The sequence below is a fragment of the Phyllostomus discolor genome, chromosome 5 (genome assembly GCF_004126475.2).
Source record: "Phyllostomus discolor isolate MPI-MPIP mPhyDis1 chromosome 5, mPhyDis1.pri.v3, whole genome shotgun sequence".
Lineage (NCBI taxonomy): Eukaryota > Metazoa > Chordata > Mammalia > Chiroptera > Phyllostomidae > Phyllostomus > Phyllostomus discolor.
In genome coordinates, this window is record NC_040907.2 from 149,133,032 (window position 1) to 149,151,372 (window position 18,341).

General features: G+C 41.3%; 1 protein-coding gene across 3 annotated transcripts in view; it reads left to right on the forward strand.

Moving 5' to 3' along the window:
- The window catches only part of ENTPD1 (ectonucleoside triphosphate diphosphohydrolase 1), a 103,108-nt gene that overhangs the window by 20,375 nt on the left and 64,392 nt on the right, over positions 1-18,341 (forward strand). Inside the window, exon 1 of one of the 3 annotated variants that reach the window (XM_036027069.1) lies at positions 5,993-6,095. The exons of the other annotated variants lie outside the window; for them this stretch is intronic. Coding sequence (XP_035882962.1) covers positions 6,056-6,095 — 40 coding nt within the window. The 5' untranslated portion in view covers positions 5,993-6,055. Of the gene's footprint in view, positions 1-5,992; positions 6,096-18,341 lie in introns of those variants that run through there. 3 annotated transcript variants of the gene reach the window in all.

The following is an 18,341-nucleotide window of genomic DNA, read 5'->3' on the forward strand; positions in this document are numbered from 1 at the left end:
AAGATCTAGAAATGCCAGAGTCAAGACTTATAGAAGTGAAGCTCACACATTACATTTTGTGCTAATTAAGCTGATACTGTTGAATGTAATTATCTTATACAATTGACTCTTGAATAACACTGGGCTTAGAGGCACTGACCCCCTTGCCCTCTCACAAAACCAAAAATCCCTCACAAAGTCAAAAATCCCTCACAAGGTAACTTGTCCCTTGATATCTGTGAGGGATTGGTTCCAGGACCACGCCACTCCCTCCCCACCGTAGATATGAAATCTGAGCGTGCTCAAGTCCCTCACATAAAACGGCACAGAACAGTGCATACATATAATGTACTGAGGTGTGCTGCATCTTTCTCTTTTCTTTAACAGAGCATACCAGACATAAAAATTTCCACTTGCTTAGCCAAGGTGATGACATTGACATTTTGAATACTAATTTTTATGGTTCTTTAAGAGCAAGGGTTAGGTCTTATTCATATTTACATATCCAGTACCAGGCACATTCCAGGCAATCTGTGATTCAGATCAGTGCAGGCATGAATATATGAATGAGTACTGAATGAATGAATGAATGAAATTGTAAGACAGCAATGATTGCTAAAATTTTTAAGTCTATTAAAGTTATTAGACCTATTTACTCCTACACTAAATCCTCAATAGATTGTTTTGTTTTGTGAGCTCATATATCTGCTCTTTGTAATTTTTTCCCTTTCTCACTGTCAATGTTCTAAATGGAACATCTGTAGACATGAAATGTGCCTGAAGCTCTTTGCAGATGGGAGAGAGTAAAAGGAAGTTACCCTGGGTAGATCATCGTGGCCAAAGGAGAGGAATAAACTCATATTTGATCCAGGCCATGGCTGTATTCAAGGGCTTTGATCTGGGGTGTGGGTTCCAGCTGCCGGAGCATCTGGGGAATATATTCTTGCTCTCTGGCCAAGTCATTGGACAGGGAGGTTTGTCCTATGAGCACCCGGAAGACACTGGAAACACACTGGAAACAGACCAGATCCTACATGAAAGGAGTGGACTGAAACCAGTAGAGGGAGTCAGCCCCCTACCTATTTGGTCAACATTTGCAGCCAGGCTCTAGTGCTAGGGTGGAAATGAAATGAGAACCAGGACCTGGGTAGCTGGGCGGACTGTCACACACTCTGGGGTAGATTTAGCTAAGGAGGTTTGCCCAGATTCTCCTAAACAGTGGGTTAAATTCCTTCCAGGATACTTGCTCCCAGGCATGGGAGCAATCATGGGTTTTCTGATGCTCTCCTGAAACGTGCTCACCGGCCTGCAGTGATTGTGGAACGCTGCGGATGGCTTGTTGAAACATGAGAAAAACATACACAGAGACAACCAGGTCCTGTGGGGAAGTAGGGACAGAGCGGCCACTCTCTAGTGGGGAGCGCCCTGTTTCCATTCCCAAGCAGGTTTTTATTAAGAATACAGACTTAGTTTATGGATTCACAGTCTGGCAGAAAAGATCAAAAGAAATAGGTGACTTTCAAAGATGTTGACAGAACCTCCAGCTGTGATTTTGGGCATTTTGGAGTTTTATCATTTGGAAGAACTATAGGGCTCAAAGGGCTTTTGGTTTCCTGTCTGTGCCTTCAAATTCTAATCTAATCATCTCCAGGAAACAGGTCTCACAGGACCTTGCATATTCTATGTCCCAGGCCTGATTACCCCTGGGGTCCACCATCTCTGGTCTGGGCTGCACCCCTCTGCTATTTCCAGAGGCTTGAGTTGGGCAGAGGGAGACAAAAGGCAGCAGGAGACTTGGATTTCTCACATCTAAGAACCAAGGACTCAGGCCTTTGACAAAGCCAAGGGGGCAGGGGTTGATGTCCATCACCCCTTCATTTCCACAGCCCCAAATCTCTTCCCTGAGGCCTCCTTGTGATCATGCCCATTTTAGATGATTCCCTCTGTGGGAAATCTTACCCGTCATTGGCTAACTGATCAAGCCTAGGAGGCCAGGCATTAGAACCAGAGCCAGCAGTCATGGCAGGGGAATACGTTTTGTCTCCGTAGTGGCTCCTGGTCCGGCAGGTCTTTCACCTCAGCCTAAGTCATGGGGGGGTTACAGCTTCTGAGACCAGCAGGGCGGGGTCCCCAACACTCCTCCCACTAAGGATGAAGATGTTTTCCTAATAACACCTGAGAAATTAGGTTAAGGTTGATACCTTCAGGAGACAGATTCTATATGGCTTCATCCCAGGGCAGGACAATCTAGACAGGAGTTAAAAAAAAAAACAAAACAAATCAAAACAAAACAAAAAAACAAGCTGCTGAAGGAAATTCTGTGAATAGAAGCTTCCTTCTCTTCTTTAGACCTTCCACCCTCTAGTTTGTTAGTGTCTCTATCAAAACATACTGCTCTGAACTGAAGACAATACTGTAGAGATAGTGCTATAAAGGCACTGGTTTGCAGGGATCCATAAAGGACTTACGTTATGCCAAGCCCTGCGCTAAGTACTAGGCTTTCACAATGTCATTTACCCCTAAAACAACCCTGTTGACAAATCAACATATAGAGCATTTTCATCACCCCAAAAAGTTCCCTCATGATTCAGCACATATTCATTTATTTACTTTTTAGTCGATTTGTTGAATGAAAAACTGGAAATCACCTTATGGGTGGTACATTTTCTTCCTGCATTACATTGGAAGTGAGATTTTGACAAACTAGGTGGGTGAGTATGTCCAGAATGGGGAAATATTCAGGGAACATGTCAAATAAGGAACATGTGTCAAAGGAGATAGTGACATGAATGTGACTTGTACTAATACAACAGTTGGAAGAAAAAATCAGTTAAAATATTTTAAAGACTATTGAATATGTGTAGGAACAGGCCATTTGGAAAGTCCAGTCATGAGCAGGAAGGATGTGAAGGAGGAAGAGAGAGAATATTTTCTGTTCCCTTAGTGACTCTATCTTGCATTAGTTTGTCTCAGTTCTTCCTGTTTTGTTTTGGGTTTTTTTTTGCCAGTCTTGCCATTATTTTATCTATTTCTGAATTGATTGTCTGAAAGCTCTAAGACTGCTTTTTAAACTCCCAGTTTTCTGTATCACAAATCTTATTCGTTTCAGGATTCTTGGATGATAGAGGGGATGGTGGGGTGTCTAGGATAGAAAGACATGGGGTCAGAAGTGGAAGCCTTGGTTGAATTACATACCAGGCCACAAACAGGTTGGGCAAGTTCCCTTGCTCTTTAGTCTCAGTTTTCACTTACCTGCAAAATGGGATTATGTATGTGTGTGAGCATTTGTGTGTATGTAGCCTCTGTTGTCCTAAGCAGTTTCTCTGAGTCTCAAAAAGGAGAGTGGACATAAATGTGTTTGCAAACTAACTATTGTTGAGATTATCAAAATGCAAAGTTCTATGAGCAGCACTACCGCTATTGTGATTCAGCCATGTGCTAGCCTCCATGTAATTTGGAAGCTCCCTAATTTGCAATGATTTGTGTGGTGGAGTCATTACTGTGTTGGAGCCTTAAATGGAGACTTTATCCAGGATTGCTGAAAGGTCATCCACCCCACAGTCACATGAGAACAGAAAGTAAATCTTGTTTGCTAATTGGTTTCAAGTATTGTCAACTTCAAATGGAGGTCTCTGGGGGTCTTTGGCTGGCATATCAGGGGGCATTTCAAAGGAAAAAGGCTAAATCTTGACCTCAGAGCAGATGTGTACTCTTCTCTTTGCTACTCCTTTTCTAAAACAAAACAAAACAAAACAAAAATAGATTCTACTGTTAGGGTGCATGTGAGCCTATGTGTATCAGCTTGTTTTCATTCATTTTCCAAAAGCCCTCCTTTGCTTGTTTTATTTTAAAGATATAATAATCTAACACCCCAATTTTTATATTATCTTTTATTTTAAGACTTTCATGAAATTCCTAGAAATTTTGCTCAAGTAGTGTTATACTTTCTCTATTTCACAGGTATGCATGAAAAACCAATATCCATTTATATTCTTACTGGCATTTTGATGGCAGGAAAAAATATCTGAGCTTATTTTAGAAAAAAGTCACATGGCAGAAAGAATAACAAATATTTGTGGTTGCCTTGGGAACTCAGCTTCTAGATATTACTGATTACAGAAAGGAGGAACAAACTTGGGGATAACACAGTTTGGTGACTAAGTAGTAGAACAACAGGAGGCTCTGCAAAGAAGGGTGGAAAGAGAGAGAAAATCTATGTAAAAATATAGGTTCCTAGTCAAATGTTTTCTTTTTGTCTGTTTTTGATCACTATATCCTGACTTCCTAAGGAAATAATATGGTGGGATGCTTTACATAACTAAGTGATTTTTCTTGTTCAGCTTTTTTGTTGTTGTTTTAGTAAAGGTTGGGCTAGCCCTTTGACCATTTGCCAAATTAGCCATAAGATAGAAGGTGTCAAAGGGAAGAGACACCGAAGCCAGGAAACCTGCTCTCTATATCCCTGGATCTTTCTTGGAATAGCCCAGCCTCAGAATACACAGGCTTCATGGGAGCACCGAAAATGTCTTTGTGGCTTGCTGCTAGCATTTCCAGCAGACTCACCAGCAGCTCTTCGCTCTGGTCAACTTCAAAGATGTGGGGACTCCTATGAGCTCTGATATCTTGTTTAGAGATTGGGGCTAACTGCAGGTCTGGAAAAAGGTTCTGGCTTTGTTCCTAGTTACCCTAAGACCTTGGTCCAGACCTGGAACGTAGAAGTTCCGGAGGTCAACACTTCTATGGCCTGCTGAGATGCATGCTGCATCTGACTTGCTGGTCCCTCAGGGAATGTTTGGTGTACACACCCACAACTCTGTTGGAAAGCACCCCTAGGCCTCAGGGCTCCTTCCTCTGGGTCTGGCAGACAATAAAGAAGGAGTGAGAAAGTTACTTGTTGGAAGAGGAAGTAAAGCTGGAGGCTGGGGTTGGCAGTAGGATTTAAACATCAAGGTCTGTAAGGCTCCAAGGCTCTCACCAGTCCATTCCATCAGGACAAGATCATAATGGGGTGTGTTGAAGGGAGTTTGAACCTAAGGGAGTGTTTATATATGAGGCACAGATAACAATGACTGGGTTCAGTTTCCTGCGGTGATAAGGATTGCCAGGCCCACATGTAAAAGTGAGGAAACACAGGTAACAGCCTCTACTGCTGCGTATCAGCTGGAGCGGGAGGCCTTTCGTGAGGGCCTAATGTCAGATCACATGACTGGACAGCTGCTGTGGACATCCATCTGATCACCCTTCCATTGTAAATACTCGGCTCCTCTCCGACTCTGGACTCTGTCTGCATCTCCTGATGCAGTGGCTGGACAATTCTCCTCTGTTGTCACAGACTACATGCAAGAGGGTCCCTTGACTTCCCCCCAAAAGGGGGTACAGCAGAATGTTCAAGTGTTTGGATGAACCAACCTTCCGATCCTAGTTCTGCCTCTTACTAGCTGTACAGCCTCAGTCAGGTAACTTAACTTCTCTGAGTGTCAGTTTTCCCACCCTACAATGGGATTAATGTTTAGTACTTGGTTTACACCTTTGTAATGAGTATTAAATGAGATGATGTGAGTCCAACCCAGGCTTTGGTTGAAGCAGCAGTTGCTGGAATAATTGTGGCCAAGATCATAAGGTCACAGGACATGAAGGCCAGCCACAAAACCCAACCTATCAATTTATGAGGCAACTTTTCTCAGAAGATGGCTATGTAAACTGGTCACACTTGGCTGAAGGAAGTGGAATGGAGGCTAGGTTGAGGGTTAGGGGGGATAGAAGAGAGAAGAGTTAAAAATGAGTGTCAGTTCCTCTTAATCATTAAGAGAATAGAGTCCCCAGAGTCAGACAGGCTTGTGTTCCAGCTCTGCACTTTCTATGTGACCATGAGCATATTACTCAACTTTCTGATCCCTGGTTTCCTCAAGTGCAAATGGGTTAATGATAGCTACAGTGTTGTGAGGGTTTCATGAATAATGCATATCAAGTGCTTAGCACAGTGCCTGGTACCCAGCTGGCAAGAGAACAACAGATGATGATGATGATGATGAGGGTGATTGTGAGGATGACAGTTTTCCTGGTCTAGAGTCCTGCAATGCTGCTGTTTTCATCTGATGAGGTGGGAAGGAGGCGGGGTGAGTAACTACCCTGTTACTGAGCGCTGGTGCAGTGGATATGTTGTCCAGGGCCTCATTTCTGAGCTTCTCTTCTGCCTTTTGACTCTAGGTCCTTCTTCCCCGTTGCCCAGTGCCTGGGTGCTGCCTGAAGCCCTTTGCTGCCCAGCCATCCCAAGGGGTGGTTTGCCCCTTCCCTTCCTGTACTGCCTCCAAACTCCTGTTCTTTCTGTTTAGCTTTGTCACAGCCAGGTTTTGGGAACACAATCCATCTCAACAATTCACTCTAAGGTGTGAAGGACCACACAACTTGCTTTCACTTCTAAGGCCATCAGAGGTATTTCTTATTTAATTCCCTCAAATTGGAAATTAGTAGAGGGAGGAGCAATGGAGGATAGAGGGTACTTGGAGGCCAAGGACTTCCATATTGCCCTGAAAGGAACCTACCTGCAAGGCAAGCCTGGAGAAAGGGGCAGGATTAGCAGGGAAGGAAGAGGGTGTGAGTTTCTCCTGCCTTCTTGAGGCATCCCCTTTCTTTGCCTGAGAAAGTGAAACTGATTCTAGAATTTGAGGCTAATGTTGCTCCCCAGGGAAGAGGTCAATTTAGGATATTACCTACCAATCAAGCTTAGTCCTAGATTCGGGTTCTCCAATACCCACTGTCAGCAGCAAAAGCTGGCAAAGGTGACAGTGACAGGAATCTTTTCATCCACTCTAGAGTTTCTTATCAGGAGAAAAAGAGGAACCCTGGAAATCTGCAATGTAAAAAATTTTAATACCAATTACAAATGTATTCAAAAAGCTTCTGGTTACTGGGGTATTGCACATTTGCATACTTGATTTTATACATTGGTTACAAGTGAAGTTCAGACCTTATGAACTATAATCATCAGTATCATAAGCATCATAATCATTGAATTTATAGTTCATATGGCAGCTTCTTGTACATTTTTCAATTTAATTTAATCCTCTCAATGACACTATCAAGGAGGTATGACTGTTAATCCTCATTTTACAGCTGAGGAAACAAAGGCTGAGAATGTGACTTACTCAAGACCCTAGGTCTAGTAACCTGTCTGTAGCTTTTGTTTTGCTTTGGGTTTTTTATTTAGTTGCATCATCCAATGTGAAGCATAATCAGCTATTAATTTCCAGGAAAAGAACTGAGAGAGCAAAAAGGAAATCAAATCTGTGATTCACTGATACAACTTTTAGGGACATTTGATCAGTTTATAAGTACTTCAAGCTTTATTTTGACCATCTTCATTTTTTTCCAAATCAAAGTTTAACCTATTGAAATTGATACGCTGCTTCTACTCTACATAAACACGAAGCTCTACATGTCACAAAAGGCTTAGAAGGATGGGCCTCTAATAAATCAAGGGCAGTGAAGTCTATTTCTTATTCAAAGACATAGATGTTTTAGGAGAGGGAGGAAATATTAAAGATATTGTTTGTATAAATATGCAGAAGCATAAGATTGGCAGCTCCATGCAGGGCTTTGGGTCACATAATACAAAGGAAGGAGAGTGAAAAAGGACATTGTTGTATAAGATAAATTACTCCAGTGAAGTGGAGGCTTTGAGTGAAATATTTCTATTACAAATTACAAAGCCAGGAAGAAGCGAAATAAGACTATCAATGGAATATTACAACTAAGGGAGGGTTTTGCACACTTGATGTGCAAATTATTAGTATTTTGAAGATATCTTACCACCTTTGTCTTGGGAAAGTTGCTTAACCCATCTCATGTACATTTTTCTTATCTGTAAAACAGAGACTAAAACACTACTTAACTTACAGGACCTTTAAGAATGTTAAATGAAAAAATAATTATGTGAAGTGCCTAGCATAAAGAAGGTCACAATAAATGCTGGCAACACTTTTGTCCATTATCGCACACCCCAGCTCCTTTCACTTATGAAATTATGAAACACTGTACTTTATCTAAATAGGTATTGCAAATAGAATTTACCAAAAATAGAACATGTGAAAAATGTTTGATTTTCCTTGCAGATACTTTTTGCAAATTAGACAAAGATATTAGTACCCTTCTTCCTTGATTTAATTCTCACTCAAAAGAAAGTTGTGGTTAAGAAGGTAGTTTGCACCCTGGCTGGCGTAGCTCAGTGGATTGAGCGCGGGCTGGGAACCAAAGTGTCCCAGGTTCGATTCCCAGCCAGGGTACATTCCTGGGTTGCAGGCCATAACCCCCAGCAACCGCACATTGATGTTTCTCTCTCTCTCTCTCTCTCTCTCTCTCTCTCTCTCTCTCTCTCTCTATCTCCCTCCCTTCCCTCTCTAAAAATAAATAAATAAAATATTTAAAAAAAAAAAAGAAGGTAGTTTGCTTAGGCATCAATAATCCTGAAGAAGGAAAACGTAAGGCAACCAGACACACTGAGTCAATTTTTAGGCAGGTAGATTTAAATATATATATATATCAGAAAAGTGATACTTTTCATAAGATCTCATAGTCAGATTTATTAAAGAATATGATTCAAAAAAGATAAGAGTCTAGCCCGGGCTGGTACAGCTCAGTGAATTGAGCGTGGGCCTGCAAACCAAAGGGTTGTCAGTTGATTCCCAGTCAGGTCACATGCCTGAGTTGAGGGCCAGGTCCCCAATAGGGGGCATGTGAGAGGCAACCACACATTGATGTTTCTCTTCTTATCTTTCTCCCTCCCTTCCCCTCTGTCTATAAAAATAAATAAAATCTTTAAAAATTTTTTTAAAAAGATAAGAACCTAAAAATAAAATAACCAACTAAATGAGAAATTTGATTATGTAATCATAAGTAATCTCAATGGGTAAAAAATGAAAGGTATTTAAAATATTTCTTTCACCAGAGGAACTTTGATAAGAAGCTCAGAAATTGTGGGTGAATTTAATTTTCTTTTATATATTTATTTATTTTCTAAAAATTTCTATGATGATCATGACTTTTATAAATTAAAAATTTTTTCCCTAAGGATTTGTATAATAGAGAAAAAATGGCAAGTAATTGAGAAGAATGTTTAGACACTTGGAGATGAGACATGCAGGAAAAAATGCTAAAGATAACAAAAAAAGATGTTATTTTGGTTATGGTTCAGTGCTAGAACATGAACAGGAAAAGGGATGCACAATGAATTGGAACCTCTGAACTTATACTTTGCTTCAATTTAGAAAAATGTAGCTTGATCATTCAAAGAAAAACATGCATCATTAAGAACATGCATCATTGAAACAGGTGGGAAATTATTAAGAGCCCCTAGCTTTTCTAAATGACTATAAAGAATTTTACAAAGATGATGTTCTTTAAATTCTCAGTAGTCACTTAAATCATAAAATATGGGAAAGAAGGGATTCAGGAAACTCCATATGAAATTGACTCTTGGAAAAACCTTGAAATAAATATGGAAAATGTGTTAGCATCATTTGAAACTGGCATGGATTTGCTAAATTAAGGTATATGAAATTACCCCAAGTTGGAAGATGTGTAGGAAGGTGTTAGAGTTAATAAATTTTGCCAGTGTTTCAAATTTATAGGAACGGTGCATTGTATTTTAGCAAGAAGCTCACAAAATTTTTTATTTACAGAAAATTTCAAACAAAAACAAAGAATAGTATGACAAACCTCTATATACCCACTACCCATCTACAACAATTAGCAATATATTGAGATATTTGTTTCTTCTATTATTCTCCCCTCTACCAAATGTTTTTATTGTTGGTTCTGGAATATTTTAAAGCAAATCACAAATATTTTGTCATTTTACTTGTTAGTTCTTCAGTATGAAGAGATGTATAGTGAAGTCTTTTATGATATGCTTAAAGATGAGTTGGAGAAGTGCGGACTGGATAAGAATCAAATAAGAGAACTGGTATTAGTACGAATCATGACTAAGTCATGTTGACGAATGGTTTGAAATCCACCTTGAAGATAGATTATCAGGGGAATATACCACAGGGTTGTATCTGTTCCCCATTTTACCAGTGATTTGGAAGAAGGCATAGAAAGCATGTTTAGCAAATTTGCCAACAATACATAGCTTTTAGTGAGTGTGCAATGTATTAGATAAAAGAATCAAATATCATCAAGCTGGAAATGTGGGCTGGCAGCATAAGGTTGACATTTAAATGATACATACAGGGTGAGAATCCTAAATGGGACATAGTGTATGTGAAAAAGATCTCTAGGTTTTACTGGACCACAATTCTCAATATGAGTATCTGAAATAAATAGACATGTTAGGCTGTTCAATTAAAGTTTCCAAATCAAGGATGTCATCACTTTGCTGTATCTGTAGTATTATCCTCAGTTTAGAGGAGTGTGATTTGAGAGGGACATTAACAACCTGGAGAGAATGTAGTGGATGGTGCATGAATTAGGGTGCATGAGACCTGGCAAATGTGATATGTAAAAAATGGTAATGGAACTGGGGTTATTTGGCCCCAAGAAAGGGAAACTTGAGGATAGGATTTATATACTGGCTATCTTTGAGAATTTGAAAAACAATTTCATATTGAAGAAGTAAACATACTCTGTGTTGCTTCATAGCTTAGAGCTGGGATCAATGAGTGGAAGTTAAAATGAAACAAACTCTTGGGTCAAGAGAAGAGCTTCCAAGTAATTACAGATGTTTGGCAATGGCCCTGACTACATGGACATGCTCTTCTGGCCCCATTAGAAAAGTTTGTTGCGGAGGTTAAATATATAAGAATTCTGTAGTCATGGATTGGACACTTGGAAGACATTTGAAAGCTTGGTTGTACATTAGAATCACCTACAGGGCTTTAAAAACTGACCAGTGCCTGGGCCCTGTCCCCAGACATTATAATGCAATTGCTCTGGAAAAGGCTGGAAAAAATCCCAGCTGGATTATCCTGTGCAGTCAGGGCTGGGAACCTTGGAGTGGCTGAATTCTAAGAATCCTTTCAACTTTGAGACTGTTTTCATCTGAAAAGATATATCACTTTCATGGGGTATTTTAAAAGTTAGAATGGTAGAAAGCCTGAAGATGCCAATAAAGTCAGACAGAAAACAGCTCAGGGAAGAAAACATAATTGTTTGAGTGAGCTAAAATTGCCAGAGGTAACCAGTGTTGGCAATAGTTTGAACAGAACCCAGTATTAGTGGGGCCAGACTGGACCTTGATGCAGCAACCTCAGTACTTGGGTTCTCGCTAGAGAGGAATTAAGAGCCCACACTCAAACATAAGAACAGTTTATTGGAAATTTATGGAGGTAGAAGGAGTGAGTGGCAGAAGAACGAGCCAGGAAACAAGTACAAGGCAAAAAAAGTGTCCTTAGGGCCTAGGGGAGAGGAAGGTAAAGGTAGCATGCCTTGGGGGGAAGGAGAGGGGGAGGGAAAAGGCCCAGCTTGTTCCCAGTGGGAGCAGGCCCTGGGTCTTCTGTCCTAAGGGCTTTTAAGGGGAAGTCCCAGGGGAGCATTTCAGTAGACTATTCACCAGCTTTTCCAGGTGTGCCCTTTCAGGGTTGTGGTCACCACTGATTGGTCAGTGCCAGGGCAGGGGGTCATCAGTCAGTGCAGCTGGTCCTGGTTATCACCCTCCTGGTTTTTGTTGCCCATCTGGCCTGGAGCTGAAATACAGCTGAACTAGATGTTATCTCTAGGGAGAAAAGGTCAAGGTGTCCAAACCAAGGACAGAAATAAACTATGGGAGGAAGGATCACCCTGTGGGGGTAGGGGGGGGTGTTCTCCCCATTTTGCCCATTGCTAGGCACCCAGGACATTCACCCTGTGACCTTCTGTACCTGGCCCATTACCCTTGCTCTAACTGCCTAAGGACTGCAACTTGGAGGAGAGGGCACCTGTCGGGTTGCAAAGAAGGTAATAATGAGGTTGAGTGAGCATGGCATGACAGGGAAAAGGGTGACTGAAGAAGATGGGGGTCTGAAGGAACTGGTAAAAGCAGGGTGAACTGGGACAGTTGGTCACCCTAAGAGTGCCCCACTAGCTCCTAAATGAGGGGGCATAGGAAACCTTTTGTTATCCCAGGCACACCCCTTGTGGAGTGAAGATGTGTTGTGTATCCATCTCAATACATCACATTGGCATAGTGAGCAACTGCAAAGTTCAAAATTTGTGTTCACTAGCTGTTTATTCCAGGGGTAGTGTCTCGCTTGCTTGCCTAGCATCTTGCCAGAACGCTGGTGTTGGGCTCAGGGCATCCTTTGGGTGACTTGGAATTCCTTGCCCTACCCCTCCCTCCCAATCCCTGCTGAAGTGGTAACAGCAGGAGAATTGTAACCCACCCCACCATTCTTCTGACATTGTTTTTGTAAATGCTGACTCCCACTAATATATAGCTTGCAGATAAACAGCATGTTTGTTTAAGAATCCCAGGAACTAACTTCTAAAGATATTGCCTCTGACCTTCAGGCATCCCAGCTCCGAGAGATTTGCTCACCTCTAAACATAAAGCCAGAATGACTGAAGCCAGGATGACTAAATCAGGATGACGCACATGGGACCATCACTTCCCTTATTGGAATGGATTGTGCTCATCTGCACGTAGAGAACTTTTCAACCCCCTTCCCTTGATCTCTTTGTGATAAAAACGTCAGCCTGCACTGAGAGGTGGAGATGGGCTTTAAGAGATGAGTCCTCCAGCTTCCTAGGAAAATGAGCTTTGAGACATTAGTTCCCAGGAAGATGCGCTTTGAGATAAGAGTCCCTCCTCTTCAGGTGGCTGGCATCTGAATAAATTTTCCTTTACATCATCACCTGCCTCTTGAGTATTGGCTTGCAAGGCAGCAGGTAGCTAGACCTCCATTCAGGTACAAAATCTCCGAAGTGATTTTGAAGCTCGTTTCTTTGACGAGCTTCTTGGCAATTCCCTGGCTGCTGTTTCAATCTTCCTCCTACTCTTGTGTTAAACAATCCTGAAGGTGACTTCACAAAGTCAGCTGGCTTTACAGTGGCAAGAAGAATGGCTGAGGGAATTGCCCATTAGGAACTGACGGGAGGGGTGCTGCGCCCACACATCTTTGTGATCTCTTCCTTACAAAAAGAGAAAATCATAGGTGGGAAGGATATGTTGAGTTGTTCACAAAAAGAGCACAGAGAAAGTGCCTCTGAAATGACAGTAGAAAGGCTGATGATAGTGCTTTGAATGTAAAGAATAAACTGGGTGGCCTTCACGCATTATACCCCTAGAAGGCCTCACAACTGCTCTTCTATTTTTTAAAAATTATTAGTCATTAACTAGGGGGTAGCTACAGAGTCATGAGTCAAAGCGGTGGTTTTCAAAGTGTGGTCTGTGCAGCAGCAGTATTACCTAGCAACTTGTCAGATGCAAATTCTCTGGCCTCACCCCAGACAGACTGAATCAGAAACTCTGTGGTTGGCACCCAGCAGTTTTTGTATGAACAAGCCATCTAGGTGATTCTGAGCAGGTTTATGGCTGAGAACTGGGTTACAGAAACTCTGTCTTTAGAAGGTTCTCTGAACAGGAAAACTATGAGCCAAAGGAACTCTAGTCATAACCTCTAAACCAGGTTGGGAAGTGGGGTGGACAATTTCTTACTAAAATAAGTCAAGTTACAGGACAGAAAAACCTGCCATAGAGAAAGGTCAAATAATATCAGAATGAGGAAGCAGTGGCCCATCTAATTAACTCATGTCATTACAAATTTAGAAAGGCACTATTGAAGTGACCATGATTACTAATACATACCTACATAAAAAGAAATTGTATAATATGAGTTGAATTTCTTAATATGCTACATTTTATTCCACCTTGGAGGTGTAGTTTGTTGTGAAAACATTATGTCTAGTCTGTTCTAGCCAGTCCTTAATTGAAGCTCTATGTCAACAGGAAAATAGAAACTTGCCAAATTTTAAGATGATTTGCCTGTTACAATTTTATTTTCCTGTAATAACAGGTGCCAAAAATGTGAAAAAATGTTATGATCTCAATCATAACAAATTGACCATAACAACGACAACAACAACAATCATAACTACAGTTGCCATTTATTCGAATGCCTGCTGAAAGCCGACACTGCTTGTATTGGCTGTTGTGGATAAGCAGACATAGTCCATGACCTCTGAACCAGGGGTTCTCAACCTTGGCTGCACATTAAGTGCACCAGGAAACCATTAAAAAAGAGCAGCGCTGAGGCTCCACCTCAGTGATTCTAATTTAATAGTCTGGGGTGGAACTCTGGAGTTGGTATTTTCACAATGTTCTCCGGAATCTGATGTGCAGCCAGAATTGAGAATGACTGGTGTGGTGGGAACACTTAAGCCTGTAGGTAATTACAGTGGCCTTAAGTGATGTGAAGAATGAGTTATGGGTGATATGAGGAGTGCCAGCCAGTGTAGGGTTCATGAAAGGGTTCTCTGAGGCATCCTGCGGATGTGACTTTTTAGCTGACATCTGAAAGCTGAGTAGAAAGTAGCTACACAAAGGGAGTTGGGGAAACAATGTTCTAGGCAAAGTAAAAAAAAATGTTGTAGGCTCTGTGGCAGGGGAGGAATGGTGAAGTGAAGGCTGAAAGGAGGCCCTCCTTTAAAAAGATGACTTGGCTGCTACCACTTTATTTCTTGGGGTTATGGTAAAGAAATACAGATATCAAAAATGTGAAAAAACATGTGAAGTGTGTGAAAGAGTGAGGAAATGGCTGATAAGAGCTAGAAACAGGGAAGGGGCAGACATGTAGGGCCTATGGTTTACATAAGGATTTTGGTCTTTATTCTAAAGTAATGGGGAGCTATGAAATGCTTTAAGTAATTAGTGGGTGATGTGATCATATAGACACTTTGAAAAGACTTATCTGGCTGAAGTGTGGAAAGCAAATTGTCAAGAAGCAAGCATGGATCAGGGAGATGAGTTGAGGGCATGCCATGGGAGGTGGTGATGGTTGGCCTAAGAAAGGGGCAATGTGATAGAAGAGGATGTGTGGACATCAGAGTCTTTGGAAGGTAGAATCTCGGCACTTGACACAAGGTCTCAGTAACCATTTGCTGAATGAGTGCATTGCTTGGGTACGAAGGCCAGAGTGACCAAGGAATGGAGGATGATGCCATTTTTTCCTGGTGTCACAACTGGATGATTAGAAAGAGATGTTCACTGAGCTATGGATATTGAGATATGAAAAACTGTAGGGTAAACAGTTTGGGGGAAAGGGAGGAAGCATGAATTGTTTGGGCAGAATAGGTTGAGGTACCTATGAGTCATCCAAGCTAAAGGTCTAAGAGGCAGCTGAAAGGTCAAGAACACTTAAGTGTGAACTAAAGATAAGTTAAGAGTATTTCTCAAAAATGGACAGTAGTAACAGACCATGGGGCTGGTAGGCACTCTTTTCATACAGAGCTCTCTATGTCCTCACATCAATTTCCTAAAGTAAGTGATGGAATTTGGCCTAGAAAGTAAAGATTTAGAAAAGGTTAAGTAACTTGCCCAAGTCACATAGCTAGTAAGAGTCAGGGTTGAGATTCTGTCCCATTGGGTCATTACATAGTTATAGATAAGGAGATGCATTGTTTTTACCTACAGTGTACCAGCCTCTCTTTGATCAGAGCAATTCATTCTCTGAAACAATGCCAGAGTTACTATTCTTGCTTAGAAAGGACTCAATGTGTATTTCCTTCTATTATAACATATCACTTGACTCTGTTATTTCTGGTAATTCAGTGAGAAAATATTTCATGGAGTTCATGACTAAGCTCTGGGACCCAGGTTTGGGATTTACTGCCCCAACATCTGTCCTCTTGTTTCCTACAATACATGCAAACTGAAGTCGAGGTTGCCTGGCAGCTCACTAAAAATAGAAGCATGGAGTTGAGAAGTTAAAACACATTTATAATAATCAAACAGCAACCTCCCTTTTCTTGATAGAAACCATTGTGTGGTAAACATTCAAATCAATCTTATCCAGTCATTTATTCAACTAACATATGGAGTAGTGACATAGGCCAGACCTCTGATGATTTCTGGAGATCTAAAAGGTACACTCTGTTTCTCAAGGTGTTCTCCCAATTAGACTGACATGGGTGAAAGGCTATGTATAGTATTGTGGGAGGGGCGCTGAGACAGATGCAAGGGAGAGTATTTAATTCATCATTAGAGGAGGGCAAAAGACTTTAAGAAGACTTCCTGGAAGTGGTGACACGTAAACTGATGATCCTCAGCCTCAATTTCCTCATGAGTTGGAGTTAGCTAGATAAAGAAGAGAGGAAAGAAGAGTATTTTAAGGAGAGAAGAAAGAAAAAGGACATTGTACAAGGCCTGAGAATATGAAAAAGAAGGGCCAATTTAGAGACTAATACCTTGAACTATGCCTGGATTGTATGGGGACATGGCCTTAAACTTGTTGTTAAAGAGTTTGACTCTTATTTGAGACACGTGGGTATCATTGAAGAAGTTGACCCTGGTGGGTTGCATAATTGGGTCTGCATTGCTATATGGGTCATGTTAGCTTCAAAGTTGAGGATGGATTGGAAAAGGGAAGAGCTAGATGTGGGCAGGCCACTAAAGAAGCTGTTGTAGGAATCCTGACAAGAAATAAAGAATAAACAAATAGATTGAGAGATACTTAGTGGGTATAATCAACAAAGTGGGAATTTGATGGAGGAAAAGGAGTCTAGGGAAACTGGGGCATGGTAGGTGACCTTCACTGAGAAGATTATGCAGAAAATTAGAGCGAGAAAGAACATGGTGAGCTTGACTATGGAACATCAAAACAGAGATGTCCAGTGGGGAACTAGAATTATAGATTGGGAGTGAAGAGAAGTTCCTGGACTGGAGGGTACACATCAGGGAATCATTGCTGTAGAGATTAGGGAGTCATCCCCATAAAGATTAGGGAATCATCACCATTCAGTTGGGTGAATGTGTTTAAAATGAGATTAGCCAAGTTTCCAAGATGGAGCTCTGTGGTACATCCCTATTTACAGGAGAAAGAGGAGCTAGCAAAGTAGTCAGAGAAGTAGGAGGACTACTAGAAGAGCCCAGTGTTATAAGAGCCAAGAAAGAGAGAGTGTTTGTAGTGTCAAGAAATTCACTGTGTCAAGCCAGGCTGGGTGGCTCAGTTGGAGTGTCATCCTGTATATCAAAAGGTGTGGGTTTGATTCCCAGTTAGGGCACATACCTAGCTTGCAGGTTCGATCCCCTGGTCAGGGGTGTGTACAGGCAGCAACTGATCAATATTTCTCTCTCACATGGATGTCTCTCTCTCTCCACCTCCCTGCCTTCCTCTCTTTATAAAATCAATAAACATATCCTTGAGTGAGAATTAAAAAAAAGTTAACAGTATCAAATTCTACAGACAGTATAAATACGGGAAATTGTTCTTTGGATATTTGTGTGAATGGCTTGTCACACAAGGATGTCCAACATGAGGATGTCCCACAGGCCACCTGCAGCCCAGGTTAGCTATGAATTCGGCCCAAAACAAAATCATAAATTTACTTAAAATCTTTTTTTTTTGGCTCAGCAGTTTTCATTAGTGTTTGTGTATTTAATGTGTGGCCCAAAACAGTTCTTCCAGTGTGGCCAAGAGATGCCAAAATGTTGGACATGGCTGCTACAGGAATGGTGGGCAGAGTTCAGGAGTGGTGGATCAAAGAGTGAGTGAGTTGTGGGGAGGTGGAGTTTAGGAATGCACAGAGTACAAGGAGAACAAACAAACAAACAAAGAATTGGTGTGGCCTAGATCAGCTCCCTGGGAATGCATAGGAGAGAGACGTGAAGGTAAGAAAAGTGGAATGAAAATACCAAAGCTCTGAGAAGATAGGGAGTAGCTTTTCCCCCACTTAGTCCTAAGATAGTAGGTGGAGGGTGGGCCCCAACAGTGTCTTTGTAATTCAAGTCTTGTTCCTAAAGATGAGCCTACCAGTGCGTCATTCCCAGAGGTCGATTGTAGACAATGAAGACTTTCCCAGAAGGTGGAGTAAAATTTTCCTCTTCAAATCACGTACTCCCAGAGTCTTTGGGTTTGCAGATATTTCTAGGAAGAATTTAAAATATTTTATCCATCATCTCCAAGTACCATATTGTATGCTTCCTTTTGTGGGTATCCTGAGCTTTGCTGAGGTGAATACACTTTTTCCTCCACTTAAACATTGGAAATTCCAAAGAAGAAAAAACATACAGAATCACTCTTTTAATTTTTACAAAATTTAAATTTTATTTACGTAGTGTCAGAGAAAGGGAAGGGAGGGAAAAAAGAGGGGGAGAGAAATATGGATTGGCTGCCTCTAGCATGCCACCAAACAGGGACCTGACTCATAACACTGTTTGGGTATGAACCCAA